Source organism: Moschus berezovskii, chromosome 17 (genome assembly GCF_049115385.1).
Source record: "Moschus berezovskii isolate FMDL1 chromosome 17, NW_MosBer_1.0, whole genome shotgun sequence".
NCBI classification, from domain to species: domain Eukaryota; kingdom Metazoa; phylum Chordata; class Mammalia; order Artiodactyla; family Moschidae; genus Moschus; species Moschus berezovskii.
Window position 1 is genome coordinate 36,943,142 of NC_142476.1, and position 17,128 is coordinate 36,960,269.

General features: G+C 36.9%; 1 protein-coding gene across 3 annotated transcripts in view; it reads left to right on the top strand.

Moving 5' to 3' along the window:
* The window catches only part of RC3H1 (ring finger and CCCH-type domains 1), a 76,266-nt gene that overhangs the window by 24,169 nt on the left and 34,969 nt on the right, over positions 1–17,128 (top strand). For all 3 annotated transcript variants that reach the window (XM_055419210.2, XM_055419209.2, XM_055419208.2), the window contains exons 2-5: positions 12,611–12,979; positions 15,012–15,132; positions 15,837–16,076; positions 16,510–16,685. In XM_055419210.2, the coding sequence (XP_055275185.1) occupies positions 12,749–12,979; positions 15,012–15,132; positions 15,837–16,076; positions 16,510–16,685 (768 nt within the window). In that variant the 5' untranslated portion in view covers positions 12,611–12,748. The remainder of the gene's footprint in view (positions 1–12,610; positions 12,980–15,011; positions 15,133–15,836; positions 16,077–16,509; positions 16,686–17,128) is intronic.

A 17,128-nucleotide genomic window follows, 5' to 3' on the forward strand; every position in this document is an offset into this window, starting at 1 on the left:
GACACGACTTAGCAACTAAACTACTACTATTAGAATTGTTGCTGTACTCATAGAACAGTCTGAAAGGTATCTTTATATTTTTAAATTACTACATTAAAATTAAAAACTGACTTTATAAAAAGCCTTTAATGGCTATTTAAATAGCTTTATTGAAGTATAATTTACATGCTGTAAAATTTACTTAAGTGTACAACTCAACAATTTTTAGTAAATTTGTAGAATTGTGCAACCATCAGCACAATTCAATAGTAGAACATTTCCATCATCCCTAAAAGCTCCCTTGCCATAATGACTTAATTGCACCTGTTAAGAGGCAGAAATTAGAGAATTTTAAAGGATCAGCTTATGGGTTAAGCTGGCCTCAGTTTGAATCATAGTCCAGCCACTCACTATCTTTAAAATGGAAATAACTATATCACAGTGTTTCTGTGAACATTTAATTAATTAGATGCAGTAAAAAGTATTGGCACCTAGTTGGTGCTTAACAAATACTGTTTACTGGTGGTGGTTTATATTGTGGTTTAGATTTGTGGTAGACATTTAAATGAGAGATGCACCTGAAAACACCTGGCAAAAGACATGACACATGGTTTACTTTTGGAAAGCTAAGCTCTGTTACACATCATGTTATCATAATTTTATCTGTAGTAGCTCTTTGGGAATTGCTTTAATCACCCTTAAACCTTAAGACTCACAACATATAGTTGTTTGTTGTTTCACAGAGGCATGGATTTGAAATGAGCTACTACAAGGCATTTACATGACTTGGAGTTTGATGTCTGCAAACTAGTCACTTAGCTGGTGGAATGAGTCAGTGGTTTTATTGTTTACTGGTCACTGAAATAATTTTCTTACTCTGATAAGATTTTGTTTTTAAAGAAAAAAAATTCTGGGAAAAGTCTAGTGATAATATTGAAGATTAATTTTATTAATATAGAAGGATAGGGATGAGATGGTTGGATAGCATCACGGACTCAATGGACATGAATCTAAGCAAACTCTGGGAGATAGTGAAGGACTGGCGAGCCTGGCATGCTGCAGTCCGTGGGATCGCAGAGTCGGACACAATTTAGTGACTGAACAACAACAGCGTAAGAGATATTTTGAGTGATGGTTTTTAATCAGAATTTAGAAGTTGGGAAGAATTAGTAAAATGTCATTGTCACATTCTGTATAGTAACTCCTATCAAGGATATGGGAGAAGGCATAGAAGACAATCTTCTAAATGCTGTTTAAGCATACTCCTACGGGTGTAAGAATATGTATTTTATTGGGGAAGTTATATATGATTTTTTAAAATAAGTTTGGGCGTTCTTCAAGGTCAGACTGAGTGCTGTTTAATTTGTATTCTGAATTATCTATTATCAGTTATCAACAGTAAGATCACCAATTGTTACCATCTACATAGGAGAGTAGGTCTTATTTAAACTGATGGGAAAGTTTACCATTGCTCTCATCATTGAGCAGCAGAGAGACTCTTGTATTTTTTTAGAAATAAGAGAATTCATCATTTATGTTGTGTTTCTGATTAGGAAGGTTCCAGTAGAATTACTCCTAATGAGCTAGATTTAGTCTGAGCCCTAACACATAATGAATTTACCTGCAGAGTTTGAGCACATATGCATTAATTAATAGAAGATTTTTTTTCTGACATAGCCTTGCTCTGAGGAAGTTTAAAGAATCTAGATGTTGGTATTTAGTAATTTTATCTTGTGCTTACTTTTTAAAATTTATTTGTTTTTTAATTGAAAGATGATTGCTTTACAGAATTTTGTTGTTTTCTGTCAAACCTCAACATGAATCAGCCATGGGTATTCATATATCCCCTCCCTTTTGAACCCCCCTTCCATCTCCCTCCCAATCCTACCCCTCTAGGTTGACACAGAGCCCCTGTTTCAGTTTCCTGAGACATACAGCAAATTTCCATTGGCTATCTGTTTTACATATGGTAATGTAAGTTTCCATGTTACTCTTTCCATACATCTCACCCTCTCTTCCCCTCTCCTCATGTCCATGAATCTATTCCATGCGTCTGTTTCTCCATTCAGTTCAGTTCAGTTGCTCAGTCATGTCCGACTCTCCGCAACCCCATGAATCACAGCACGCCAGGCCTCCCTGTCCATCACCAACTCCTGGAGTTCACTCAACCTCATGTCCATCGAGTCAGTGATGCCATCCAACCATCTCACCCTCTGTCGTCCCCGTCTCCTCCCACCCCCAATCCCTCCTAGCATCAGAGTCTTTTCCAGTGAGTCAACTCATCGCATGAGGTGGCCAAAGTATTGGAGTTTCAACTTTAGCATCAGTCCTTCCAGTGAACACCCAGGATTGATCTCCTTTAGAATTGCTGCCCTGCAAATAAATTCTTCAGTACCATTTTTCTAGATTCTGTATATAGACATTAGTATACGATATTTATCTTTCTCTTTCTGACTTACTTCACTGTGTATAATAGGCTCTAGGTTCATCCAACTCATTAGAACTGACTCAAATGTGTTCCTTCTTATGACTGAGTAATATTCCACTGTGTATATGTACCACAACTTCCTTATCCATTCATCTGTTGGTGGATATCTAGGTTGCTTCCATGCACTACCTATTGTAAATAGTGCTGCAGTGAACGATGGGAAATGTGTCTTTTTCAATTCGGTTTCCTCAGGGTTTATGCCTAGGATTTGGATTGCTGGGTCATATGGTGGTTTTATTCCTAGTTTTTTTAAGGAGTCTCCATACCATCTTCCATAGTGGCTGTGTCATTCCCACCTACAGTGCAAGAGTGTTCGCATTTCTCCACACTCTCTCCAGCATTTGTTGTTGTACACTTTTTGAAATGTTGGCCATTCTGACCCGTGTGAAGTGATATCTCATTGTAGTTTTGATTTGGATTTCTCTAATAATGAGCTATGTTGAGCATCTTTTCATGTGTTTGTTAGCTGTCTGTATGTCTTCTTTGAAGAAATGTCTGTTTAGGTCTCTTTCCCACTTTTGATGGGGTTGTTTGCTTTTCTGGCATTGAGTTGTATGAGCTACTTGTATATTTTGGAAATTAATCCTTTGTCAGTTGTTTCATTTGCTATTATTTTCTCCCATTCTGAGGGTTGTCTTTTCACCTTGCTTAGTTTCCTTTGCTGTGCAAAAGCTTTTGAGTTTAATCAGGTCCCATTTGTTTACTTTTGTTTTTATTTCCATCACTCTAGGAGGTGGGTCATGGAGAATCTTGCTTTGATTTCTGTCATCGAGTGTTCTGCCTATGTTTTCCTCTAACAGTTTTATAGTTTCTGGTCTTACATTTAGGTCTTTAATCCATTTTGAGTTTATCTTTGTGTGTGGTGTTAGGAAGTGGTCTGATTTCATTCTTTTACATGTAGCTATCCAGTTTTCCCAGCACCATTTATTGAAGAGGCTGTCTTTGCCCCATTGTATATTCTTGCCTCTTTTGTCAAAAAGAAGATACCTATAGGTGTGTGGGTTTATTTCTGGGGTTCTATCTTGTTCCATTGGTTTATATTTCTGTTTTTGTGCCAGTACCATACTGTCTTGATGACTGTGGCATTGTAGTATAATCTGAAGTCAGGAAGGTTGATTCCTCAAGCTCCATTGTTCTTTCTCAAGACTGCTTTGGCTAGTCAGGGTCTTTTGTGTTTCCATATGAATTGTGAAATTTTTTCTTATAGTTCTGTGAAAACTGCCATTGGTAATTTGATAGAGATCTCATTGAAACTGTAGATTGCATTTGGTAGTATAGTCATTCTCACAATATTGATTCTTCCTACCCAGGAACATGGAATATCTCTCCATCTGTTTATGTCATCTTTGATTTCTTTCATCATTGTCTTATAATTTTCTGTGTACAGTTCTTTTGTCTCCTTGGGTAAGTTTATTCCTAAAGATATTTTTTGTTGCAATGGTGAATGAGATTGATTTCTTAATTTCTCTTTCTGATTTTTCATTGTTAGTATATAGAAATGCAAGTGATTGCTGTGTATTGATTTTGTATCCTGCAACTTTGCTAAATTCACTGATTAGCTCTAGTAATTTTCTGATACTATCTTTAGGATTTTCTATGTACAGTATCATGTCACCTGCAAACAGTGAGAGCTTTACTTCTTTTCTTTCTGGATTCCTTTTATTTCTTTTTCTTCTCTGATTGCTGTAGCTAGGACTTCCAGAACTATGTTGAATAATAGTGACAAAAGTGGACACCCGTATCTTGTTCCTGATCTTAGGGGGAATGCTTTAAGTTTTGCACCATTGAGAATAATGTTTGCTGTAGGCTATCATATATGGCCTTTACTATGTTGAGGTAGGTTTCTGTGCCCATTTTTTGAAGAGTTTTGATCATAAATGGCTGCTGAATTTTGTCAAAGGCTTTTTCTACATCTGTTGAGATTATCATATGCTTTTTATCTTTCAGTTTGTTAATATGGTGTATTATATTGATTGATTTGCGTATGTTGAAGAATTCTTGCATCCCTGGAATAAACCCAACTTGATCATGGTGTATGAGGTTTTTGATGTGTTGTTGAATTCTGTTTGCTAAAATTTTATTGAGGATTTTTGCATCTATGTTCATCAGTGATGTTGGCCTGTAGTTTTCTCTTTTTGTGTTGTCTTTGTCTGGTTTTGGTATCCGGGTGATGGTGATCTTGTAGAATGAGTTTGAAAGTGTTCCTCCCTCTGCAATTTTTTGAAAGAGTTTTAGAAGGTAGGCATTAGCTCTTCTCTAAATGTTTGATATAATTCTCCTGTGAAGCCATCTGGTCCTGGGCTTTTGTTTTTTGGGAGATTTTTGATCACAGCTTCAATTTCAGTGCTTGTAATTGGGTTGTTCATAATTTTTGCTTCTTTCTGGTTCAGTCTTGGACGATTAAAAGTTTTCTAAGAATCTGTCCGTTTCTTCCAGGTTATCCATTTTATTTCCATATAGTTGTTCATAATAGTCTCTTATAATCCTTTGTATTTCTGCTGTTGTAACCTCTCCTTTTTCATTTCTAATTCTGTTGCTTTGATTCTTCTCTCTTTCTTGATGAGTCTGGCTAAAGGGTCGTCAATTTTGTTTATCTTCTCAAAGAACCAGCTTTTAGTTTTATTAATCTTTACTATTGTTTTTTTAATTTCTTTTTCATTTATTTCTGCTCTGATCTTTATGATTTATTTCCTTCTGCTAATTTTTTTTTTTTTGATGTTGTTCTTTTCCAGTTGCTTTAGGTGTAAAGTTAGGTTGTCTATTCGATGTTTTTCTTGTTTCTTGACGTAGGACTGTATTGCTATAAACTTCCCTCTTAGAACTGCTTTTGCTGCATCCCATAGATTTTGAGTTGTGTTTTCATTGTCATTTATTTCTAGAAATTTTTTGATTTTCCTTTTGATTTCTTCAGTAACCTGTTAGTTATTTAGAAATGTATTGTTTAATCTCAATGTGTTTGTGTTTTTTACAGTTTTTTTCTTGTAATTGATATCTAGTCTCATAGTGTTGTGTCAGAAGAGATGCTTGATAATGATTTCAATTTTCTTAAATTGACTGTTCCGTGTGCACTTGAGAAGAAGGTGTATGCTTCTGTATTTGAATGGAATGTCCTGAAGATATCAGTGAGATCTGTCTCATCTAATGTATCATTTAATACTTGTGTTTTCCTGACAAGGAATACTTGTGGTTTCCTTTGTGGGAGTTCTCACTATTTGATACTCCCTAGGGTTAGTTCTCTGGTAGTCTAGGGTCTTGGAGTCAGTGCTCCCACTCCGAAAGCTCAGAGCTTGATCTTGGTGATGTTGAGAAGAGCCATTTATTTCACTGGAGTGGTGAGACCAAAACACCAGCGCAGTCGCCATAGGTGGGGTGTGGCACTGTCTTCCTGTTACTTTTTTTTTTTTTCATTTTTATTCCAGGTGCTCACCTGTTGCAGTAATCTCTTTGGACACATCTAGAATTCCAACAAAGTCACTTAATTCCTGTTTCTTTGTCCAGTTACAGCTCCTTTGTCTTCTCAGCCTCCTCTTGCTTGTTATGATTAAAGTGTCTCATGTTTACTCTTGATTGAAAGAATGTTTATTATATTCGCAAAGTCATATGTCCTTTGTGGTTTAGATGTGTTTTGTAATTGAAGATGGTGTAAAGAACTGTCTTTGAGAAACGTGAACAATGTTTTAAAAGATGACTTTGTAGAAAGATGTTTAAAGAATGAGGAAGTGGAAATTCTTCTTGTATCTGCTACAACTTAATGACAGTTTGAGTCTTTAAAAAAGCTTTGGTTTATGATTTTGCTGATTGAAATTGAATTGTCAAAGAGTGACTTACTATTCTTATTCATTAAATTTTCTATCCAAAGTCAAACTTTTAAAATACTGTTTTCTCCTCGTCTCTCAAACCCATCTTTTTGGTCAAAAGAATGCTTTTGTTTTTAGTGAAGAGCTGGGTGCTGATTCTGAATGATAATTCTATCAACTTTGTTATGCCTCTAATAGCTACTTAACTGGAATGTGTGAGGGTTAGCAATTATACTTCATTTTACTAGGTTAATACAGATGGAAATGATACATTTTATTATAAAAGTAATAAATTATACTAGTTCATTGAAACATAAATTATAGAGAACTTCTTGAAAGGTTTTTAATGAATTTTATAAAGAACTAATAAGTAATTTTGATGATTTGACTATCCAAATATGTATAGTAAAAGATCAGTTTATTAAAGAAAATGTTTTTAATAGTTTTATAGTAATTCTTTGTGTTCTAAATGTGGTCTATCTTGTTTTCATTCTTTCAGTTTTTTTGTACTTATATAAGTAAATTGTGGTTGTATACATTTTGTAATTTGCCCAACTGTGTAACTGCTGTTAAGTTTGTTAGATATTTTCTGTATCCATTTATATTCATTGATACCAAGACTGTAGGATTCTTTTCCCCCAACACAAATGACATCATATGTATTGGTCTGAAAGATGTGCATTAACTTAAGGAGTATGTCGGAGAAGGCAATGGCAAGCCACTCCAGTACTCTTGCCTAGAAAATCCCATGGATGGAGGAGCCTGGTAGGCTGCAGTCCGTGGGGTCGCTATGGGTCGGACACGACTGAGCGACTTCACTTTCACTTTTCACTTTTACACATTGGAGAGGGTAATGGCAACCCACTCCAGTGTTTCTTGCCTGGAGAATCCCAGGGACGGGGGAGCCTGGTGTGCTTCTGTCTATGGGGTCACACAGAGTCGGACACGACTGAAGTGACTTAGCAGCAGCAGCAGCAAGGAGTATGTCAAGCTTGTATATTGTCACCCTGCTTATTTAACTGATATGCAGAGTACATCATGAGGAACGCTGGGCTGGAAGAAGCACAAGCTGGAATCAAGACTGCCGGGAGAAATATCAATAACCTCAGATATGCAGATGACACCACCCTTATGGCAGAAAGTGAATAGGAACTAAAAAGCCTCTTGATGAAAGTGAAAGAGGAGAGTGAAAAAGTTGGCTTGAAGTTCAACATTCAGAAAACTAACATCATGGCATCTGGTCCCATCGCTTCATGGGAAATAGATGGGGAAACAGTGGAAACAGTGTCAGACTTTATTTTGGGGGGCTCCAAAATCACTGCAGATGCTGTTTGCAGCCATGAAATTAAAAGATGCTTACTCCTTGGAAGGAAAGTTATGACCAACCTAGATAGCATATTAAAAAGCAGAGACATTACTTCGCCAACCAAGGTCCGTCTAGTCAAGGCTATGGTTTTTCCAGTGGTCATGTATGGATGTGAGAGTTGGACTGTGACGAAGACTGCTCACTGAAGAATTGATGCTTTTGAACTGTGGTGCTGGAGAAGACTCTTGAGAGTCCCTTGGACTGCAAGGAGATCCAACCAGTCCATTCTAGAGGAGATCAATCCTGGGTGTTCATTGGAAGGACTGATGCTAAAGCTGAAACTCCAGTACTTTGACCACCTCATGTGACGAGTTGACTCACTGGAAAAGACTCTGATGCTGGGAGGGGTTGGAGGCAGGAGAAGGGGACGACGGAGAATGAGATGGCTGGATGGCATCATCGACTCGATGGACATGAGTTTGAGTGAACTCCGGGAGTTGATGATGGACAGGGAGGCCTGGCGTGCTGTGATTCATGGGGTCACAAAGAGTTGGACACGACTGAGCGACTGAACTGAACATTTCTAAATACTTAATTCTCTTTTTAATTATTCTGCTTGTTTTGATAGTATAGGCATACATTGTTTTAACAAACAATGAATTGGATCATTTCCTGACTCTTCAGTGCCTTAACATTACAATGATACCACTGTTTAGTTGCAAAGTCATGTTTGTCTCTTTTGTGACTGCATGGACTGTAGCCTTCCAAGGCTCCTCTGTACATGAGATTTCCCAGGCAAGAATACTGGAGTGGGTTCCCATTTCTTTCTCTAGGGGACCTTCCTGACCCGGGAAATCTCTTGCTTTTTAGGTGGATTCTTTACCATGAGCTACCGGTTATGAATTAAAAGTTCCTGTACTTCTTGGTTCCTTCTAATTCTTTAGTCTCACCTCGTATCTTTTTGACTTGCTCTCTGTTTTAGTTTTTGTTTTGTTTCTGGCTTCCCTGTAGCTTTGATTTTTTTTTTTTCAAGCTCCCTAATTGTACTATATTGAATTTAGTCTCAGAATCTGTGATTGGGCTTTTCCTGTTATAAAATCTATACACGACACATATTGGGCTTCCTTGGTGGCTCAGACAGTAAAGAATCTGCCTGCAGTGCAGGAGACCTGGGTTCGATTCCTGGGTTGGGAAGATCCCAAAAGGGAATGGCAGCCCACTCCAGTATTCTTGCGTGGGGAATCCCATGGACAGAGGAGTCTGGCGGGCTACAATCCATGGTGTCGCAAAAGAGCAGGACACAACTTAGCAACTAAACGATAACATCTGGGTTATTATTGCAGCTCTTTTTGTTTTTAACTTATTCAGCCTTACTAAACCTCCATTTCTCATGGAGTTGACAGTTGAAATCCATTGACCCTCCGATCAGTTGAAAGTCTATGTTTAATTTACAGTTAGCTCTCCATATGTGTGGTTCCTCCTTATCTGTGGTTCTGCACCCAAGGATTCAGCCAACTGCAGGTTGTTGTGCTGTGCTGTGGTTAGTCACTCAGTTGTGTCTAACTCTTTGCGACCCCGTGGACAGTACCCCACCAGGCTCCTCTGTCCATGGGGTTCTCCAGGCAAGAATACTGGAGTGGGGATTTTCTCCAGGGGAAATTTCCCCCTTTCTCCAGGGGATTTTCCCAACTCAGGGATTGAACCCAGGTCTCTCACATTGTGGGCAGATTCTTTACCATCTGGGCCACCAGGGAAGCAGGTTGTTGTAATACTGCAGTATTTACTATTGAAAAAAAATTTACTATTTTTTTACTATTGAAAAAAAAATTCCACATACAAGTGGACCCTTGGTATTCAAACCTATGATGTTTAAGGGTCAACTGTATCTGTAAAATGGGATAACAGTATTTACCTACTTTTTATCATTTTGTTAATATGCTATGTAAAGCATTTAGTACATTTATAGTATGTGGCACATAATGTATAAATAGTAAAAATTATAGTGATTGTGTAATAAAGCATTTATGTTTTTGTGCTCTTTTGGGTTTCTGTAGTTTTATAGTGTTAAGGGAATAAAGTGCCATGTTTTAACTTTGTTTTAAGATTAATTAACAAATGTTAAGTTCTCTACACAGCCATACTAGTAAAAAGGAAGGAACCATTTACTTTGTGAAGTTTTAACTTAAGATCAGATTCTTTTTAGGCATTAATTTAAGCTGCATGCTAATTTATAGAAAAGATTGGATGATACTTCATCAACTTCAGCAAACATTTCTCACTAATAACCAGTTCTCATTCTAAATATTAATGTGTTTTAAGCACTTTTGCCTTTATTTTGGAGCATTCTCTAACCCCATGCAAATTGTAGCATTTGACTCTACATTTGAATAATTTCTTTTTTTAGCACTTCAGATAATAGTCTCTTTTTATTAAGTAATAAAGATTTACTCATTCTATTTGCAGGTATATTTTATTTAAAATATTTATAATTAATTATAGAAATAAAAGTGTGGGCATTTTCTTTACTCTGTCCTGTTATTGCACGAGCCATTTGAACATATACGCAGATAACTTTAATTTTAGATCTCATATGAAATTAACTTGTTAACTGTCTAGGGTCTTACATTTTTTCCCCCATTATCCATTTATTTGATAGCACAAAAGTCCAGACAGTGCTCAGCTTACTCACAAAGCAGATACTACAGAGTTTCATTGTTTCTCTAATAATTCAGAGTCTAGATCACAGTACTAGTAGTGCTTAGTAAAATATTTGTTGAATGACTGGATAAAATCTTTTAGCATTCTAATGGAAATTGTTCTCTCAATAATGGGCTTGCATTTAAGGTTGAATTACTTCAGTAAAACCTGAATTAAATGTAATGCTTAGACAATAAAATGTGCAGATAATTTACCTTTCTAATTAATTACAGCTTAGATGAGTTTTTCTTTTCTTCCATAACCAGTCTCTAGGGAGCATAATCAAATCTTTAAGAATATGTAATACTGTGTTACTTTATTGTTCTGTTCATCAGTTCTCATTTTTAGAAACTACAGTTACAGTAAGTATAGCAGGTATTGTTTAAGATATGTGCAAGAAATTTCAGATTAGATTTTATATGTAAAGAAAATTTCTGTTAGATACAAGTGATAAGTTTTGTAATTTGATTTTTATCCCCTACCAAAAGGTAGTGGATAGACAGTAAAATTTGACTGTATGTATATATGTTCTGGTTAACTGAATTGTTCTATCATTCTTAAACTTGGGAATTTAAAAAAATCTTTTGAAGTAAATCATTTTAACTGTGTTATAACACAATACACTATAGCAGCAAATATAAGGCATAACAGAGGCTGAAAGATCTTTACCAGTTAAAAAAAGCTCTTAAGATAGATGTTAAAAACCCCACAGTCACTTTTTAATCTCATTCAGTTCAGTTCAGTTCAGTCGCTCAGTCGTGTCCGACTCTGCGTGACCACATGAATCACAGCACGCCAGGCCTCCCTGTCCATCACCAACTCCCGGAGTTCACTCAAACTCATGTCCATTGAGTCGGTGATGCCATCCAGCCATCTCATTCTCTGTCATCCTCGTCTCCTCCTACACCCAATCCCTCCCAGCATCAGAGTCTTTTCCAGTGAGTCAACTCGTCGCATGAGGTGGCCAAAGTATTGCAGTTTCAGCTTTAGCATCAGTCCTTCCAATGAACACCCAGGATTGATCGCCTTTAGAATGGACTGGTTTGACCTCCTTGCAGTCCAAGGGACTCTCAAGAGTCTTCTCCAACACCACAGTTCAAAAGCATCAATTCTTCGGCTATCAGTTTTCTTCACAGTCCAACTCTCACATCCATACATGACCACAGGAAAAACCACAGCCTTGACTAGACAGACCTTGGTTAGCAAAGTAATGTCTCTGCTTTTGAATATACTATCAAGATTGGTCATAACTTTCCTTCCAAGGAGCAAGCGTCTTTTAATTTCATGGCTGCAATCAGCATCTGCAGTGATTTTGGAGCCCAAAAAATAAAGTCTGACACTGTTTCCACTGTTTTTCCATCTATTTCCCATGAAGCGATGGGACCAGATGCCATGATCTTTGTTTTCTGAATGTTGAGCTTCAAGCCAACCTTTTCACTCTCCTCTTTCACTTTCATCAAGAGGCTTTTGAGTTCCTCTTCACTTTCTGCCATAAGGGTGGTGTCTTCTGCATATCTGAGGTTATTGATATTTCTCCCGGCAATCTTGATTCCAGCTTGTGCTTCTTCCAGCCCAGCGTTCCTCATGATGTACTCTGCATATAAGTTAAATAAGCAAGGTGACAATATACAACCTTGACGTACACCTTTTCCTATTTGCAAACCTATTTGGTACACCTTTTCCTGTTGTTCCATGTACAGTTCTGACTGTTGCTTCCTGACCTGCATACAGGTTTCTTAAGAGGCAGGTCAGGTGGTCTGGGATTCCCATCTCTTTCAGAATGCTCCACAGTTTATTGTGATCCACACAGTCAAAGGCTTTGGCATAGTCATTGAAGCAGAAATAGATGTTTTTCTGGAACTCTCTTGCTTTCTCCATGATCCAGCGGATGTTGGCAATTTGATCTCTTAGGGTAGTTTTTACTTTAGGCCAGTTTTTTAAAAACTCTTTATTAGGGTATAACATACACTGAAATGGATACATTGTTAAGTGTAGAGCTTAATGAATTTTCACAGATGAACAGATTGTGTGCAGATCAGAGTAGTCTTAGCTGTCTTAAGTCTAGTTTTAAAATATAAAACTATCAAACTTAGATATAGAGAGACTTAGATCTTGGATCCAGCTTTGTTATTGTCACCTACAGCAAAGTACTTCCTTTTTCTGAGGTCTGCTCTCCCTCTCTAAAATGAAGGGATGAGACTAGTTGTTTTATTATGGTTCTGATTTTATAAAAATGCAAAAAAGGTGGACTGTGTTGATATAAATATGGTATAAAATTTTGTAGGTAGTAGGGTGAGAATGTACAGTAAAGGAAGACAGTCATTTTCTTTCTTTGTTTTTCAGGTTATATTTCACACTATGTGCTGACTGTATTTACAGAAGATATTTAAAAAAAAAAAAACTTTTTTCAAAGATTTTGATTCCAGTGGAATCTTTGCTTTAGATTTTGTGTGTGTGTGAGTAAATTGTAACTCCAGAACAATGCCTGTACAAGCTCCACAGTGGACGGATTTCCTCTCCTGCCCAATTTGCACTCAGACTTTTGACGAAACAATTAGAAAGCCCATCAGTTTGGGTTGTGGCCATACTGTCTGCAAGATGTGCCTGAACAAACTCCACCGCAAGGCTTGTCCATTTGACCAGACCACTATCAATACAGACATTGAACTCCTCCCAGTGAACTCAGCATTGCTGCAGCTAGTGGGTGCTCAGGTTAGTTGGGTAACTTATTACATTTTTAAATGTCTGTGTATGTGTATTTTCCTTCTGAGAGATACTGATTGAGTAATATTGCCTTCTATTTAAATAGATAAAATTCTGTTCAGTACTGTTTAGATCCTTGATTTCAGTACCTTAGGTTTTGTTGTGGTAGTGCAGTGTTTCTCATTGCACAGTAACATTCAATCTGGTGGTCAGATTCTCTCAACAGCCTTAGCTCTCAGATCACTAGAGAAACCTTAGAGGTAAGTCTCAAGGACTTCTTAATATTAAGAAAGATATTATTTGCTAAACAATTGCATTTTACTTAATAAAAAAATGAAGCTGCTTCAGACAATTTTACTTAGTAGATACTAACTGAAATGAAAGATACAGAAAGTAATGAAAACTGTAGAACATTGCCTTTGGAACCTTTTGTCTAGAGTAGGAACAAATGCTCCTTAAATACATAAAATATAAAAATTAGTGATTCCGAAGGTGATACTCTGAAAGCTTGTGTCAGTATTCTCAAGTTAGAGATGAGTAGTATCTTCAGAAGGCTTCAACAAAGCCAAGGAAGGCAGGCTTTTCAGAGATAGATATGATTCACTTAAACAATCCTTCACTGATGTGGATAAAAAGTAAAGATGGTCGATACTATGTATGCTGGAGATAAAGAGGGCAATTCTGGAACAGCTTATTCAAAAGGAAAGCTTATTGGACTTCCCTGGGCATCCAGTGGTTGGGACTCTGCACTTCCATTGCTGAGGGCCTAGGTTCAGTTCCTCATCAGGGAACTGAGATCTCAATAGCTGCAGCCGAAAAACAAAAACGAAACCAGAAGCATAGTGCTTCAAACAACACTGTCAAGAGAGTAAGAGAACAGCTCACAGAATGGAAGAAAATAATTGTAAATCATGTATCTGAGAAGAAACATGGATCTGGAACATATAAAGAACTCTTTCAACTCCATTATAAAAAGAACATCATTTTTAAATGGATAGAGATCTGAACACCTCACCAAAGATATGCAGATGGCAAATGAGCAAATAAAAACTTGCTCAGCATTGTTTGTCATTAAAGAATTGCAAATTAAAATGACAGTCAGAGATACAACTACTATAAAATAAATAAGCTGCAAAGATATATTTTACAATAAGGGAAAGATAGCCAACATTTTATAGCAAGTATAAACAAAATATAACCTTTAGAAATTGTGCAAACAGCAATGAGATACCACTACACATGAATTAAAATAGCTAAAATTCAAAACACAATGCAAAATACTGGTGAGGATATAAAGCAACAGAGACCCTTCATTTATTACTGATGGGAATGCAAAATAGTACAGCTGCTTTGGAAGTTGTTATACGATTCTGTTTATATGAAATGTTGTAAATAGGCAAATCCAGAGAGACAGAAAATAGATTAGTTTCTTCCTACAACTGGAGGAGGTTTGAAGGGAAATACGGCAGGCGTGACTGTGGGGTTTTTTTAGGGGGCCATGAAAATATTCTAAAATTTTGATGTTGCATAACTGTGAATATACTTAAAGTCATTGAATATATACCTTAAATGGGTCAATGATATGCAAATTATGTCTCAATAAAGCTGTTACAGAAATAAAACAAAAATTTTAAAATGCTATAATTTTGTATGTATGTATAGAAAAGATCTTTTGAAAGAACTCAGTAAATTTAATGGGAGTTTTGATAGTGTCAGTGATAGAGTGCAAATGAAAGTGTTAGTCGCCCACTGTGTCCAACCCTTTGCGACCCCATGGACTGTGGCTCACCAGGCTCCTTTGTCCATTGGGTTCTCCAGGCAAGATATACTGAAGTGGGTTGCCATTCCCTCCTCCAGGGGATTTTCCCAACCCAGAGGTTGAACCTGGGTCTCCTGCACTACACTGCCACTCCTGGGTGAACCGCACTACAGGCCGCTTCTTTACCACCTGAGCCACCAGGGAGAGTAGGAGTGCATAAAATATACTCAACAAAGGATTTGATCGTAATTAATTAGTGAGCACCCTTTTTTTGACCTCTAGGTTCCTGAGCAGCAGCCCATTACTCTGTGTAGTGGGGTTGAAGATACAAAGCATTATGAGGAAGCCAAGAAATGTGTAGAAGAATTAGCACTGTATCTGAAACCACTCAGCAGTGCTAGAGGTAAATTGGATGAAATTATCCATGCTAATTAAGCACATGTTCATCAAAGATGCTTTTGTCACCATAAAAATTGTGGGCTGTGTTAACAAAATTAGTTTATTTATTATAAGCCAAACCCACTGATGCTAAATAATATCATTATAAACCACATCAAATAAAGTAGTGAATTTAAAGTTTAGGTACTGTTTATTGGAAACATTTTTTGAAAGGGTTGCAAAAGTAGGTATAAACATTCTAGTGGTTTCAGAAGGGCTTTGTATCATTTGACAGCCCTGAATTGTCTGCCAATTGTGCTGTTGGGGATATAATACAATTGGAAGTTACCATTACTGTCTTGCCAGTATGGCTTGTTTTCATTGAAAAGGTGAGCTTAACCACTATGAAATGTACCAAATCTGTTAGGACCTAAGATTTGAATTTTTAATTATTAATATTGACTAGCCTTTTTTATTATGATTAAAATGAATAATGATACATTTAATGTCATAGTAAGTATTCCATTTGCATGCGGTTAACAGCTTTGTATACTTTTAAACTACAAACTAGGCTTCATTTGTGTGATTTGTATTGTTTATTTTAAATATCCTGATAGAACCCAGAATTATTCCATATACCTGTAAGTCAATCAGCCCATTAGAGGAAGTTATTCTGGATTCCAAAATTGCACTGGAAACCTAGAAATAACTCTTTCTTCTATTTTAAAGGAGTGGGTCTGAATAGTACTACTCAGAGTGTTCTGAGTCGCCCAATGCAGAGGAAGCTAGTGACGCTGGTCCACTGCCAACTAGTGGAAGAAGAAGGCAGGATTCGTGCCATGAGGGCAGCTCGATCTTTAGGTGAACGAACAGTTACAGAGCTCATTCTCCAACACCAGAATCCTCAGCAGCTCTCTTCCAATCTTTGGGCAGCAGTCAGAGCTAGAGGCTGCCAGTTCCTTGGACCAGGTATATAATTAAAATTTGATATTTAAAGTGTAGTGTAAGCACTGTAGGTGATATAAAAAGGCCAGTTCTTTGCAGTATTCTGTTGTTATCAAGTAAAGTCTCACTTGGTTTCCCATAATCATGGCTTGGATAATTCCAAGTCAGTTTTTCAGTACACTTAAAACTTTTCTCTTAATGCCAAAAGTTTATTCATTTTGATAGAGGTTTTCCTTAACTGTATTAACCTGCTTTCTTAAATAAAATATATGGAATGTAATACAAAATTGCCCCCATATGGTTCAAAAAGTGTAGCTGTGAATGTTGGTTGTTGTTGTGTTGCCCATTAATTAAGTGGTACCTGTAGAAATTATTAAATATTGCCCTTCTAAGAAATGGATTTATCTTATATCTGTACATGATAAATTTTGTGTTTTTTTTTTTCAACTTTTCCTAGCAATGCAGGAGGAAGCCCTAAAGCTGGTTCTCCTGGCCTTAGAAGATGGTTCTGCTTTGTCTAGAAAAGTATTGGTTCTCTTTGTGGTGCAAAGATTGGAGCCACGGTTTCCTCAAGCCTCCAAAACTAGCATTGGGCATGTTGTCCAGCTCCTTTATAGAGCCTCCTGCTTCAAGGTATGGTAAATTTCAACTTAAAAGGAAACTTTCTTTCCCTGAACTTAAGTAGTAAAACTTGAGTTTAATCAAGTTGCCTGTATCTTTTCATAAAATTTTAGCAGATTTTCTTTTAAAGAATGTAGATGATGGTCCAGTGGTTAAGACTTCTTCCAATACAGGGGGTGCGGGTTGGATTCCTGGTCAGAAAGATAAGATCCCACGGCCTCCAGGCCAAAAAACCAAAATATAAAACAGAAGCAATATTGTAACAAATTCAACAAAGACTTTAATAATAGTCCTCATCAAGAAAAGAAGAAAAAAAATCTAAAAAAAAAAAAAAAGAATGTAGTCACTTAGCTGTGTCTAACTCTTTGCAACCCTATGTACTATAGCCCACCAGGCTCCTCTGTCTATGGGATTCTCCAGACAAGAATACTGGAGTGCGTTGCCATTCCCTTCTC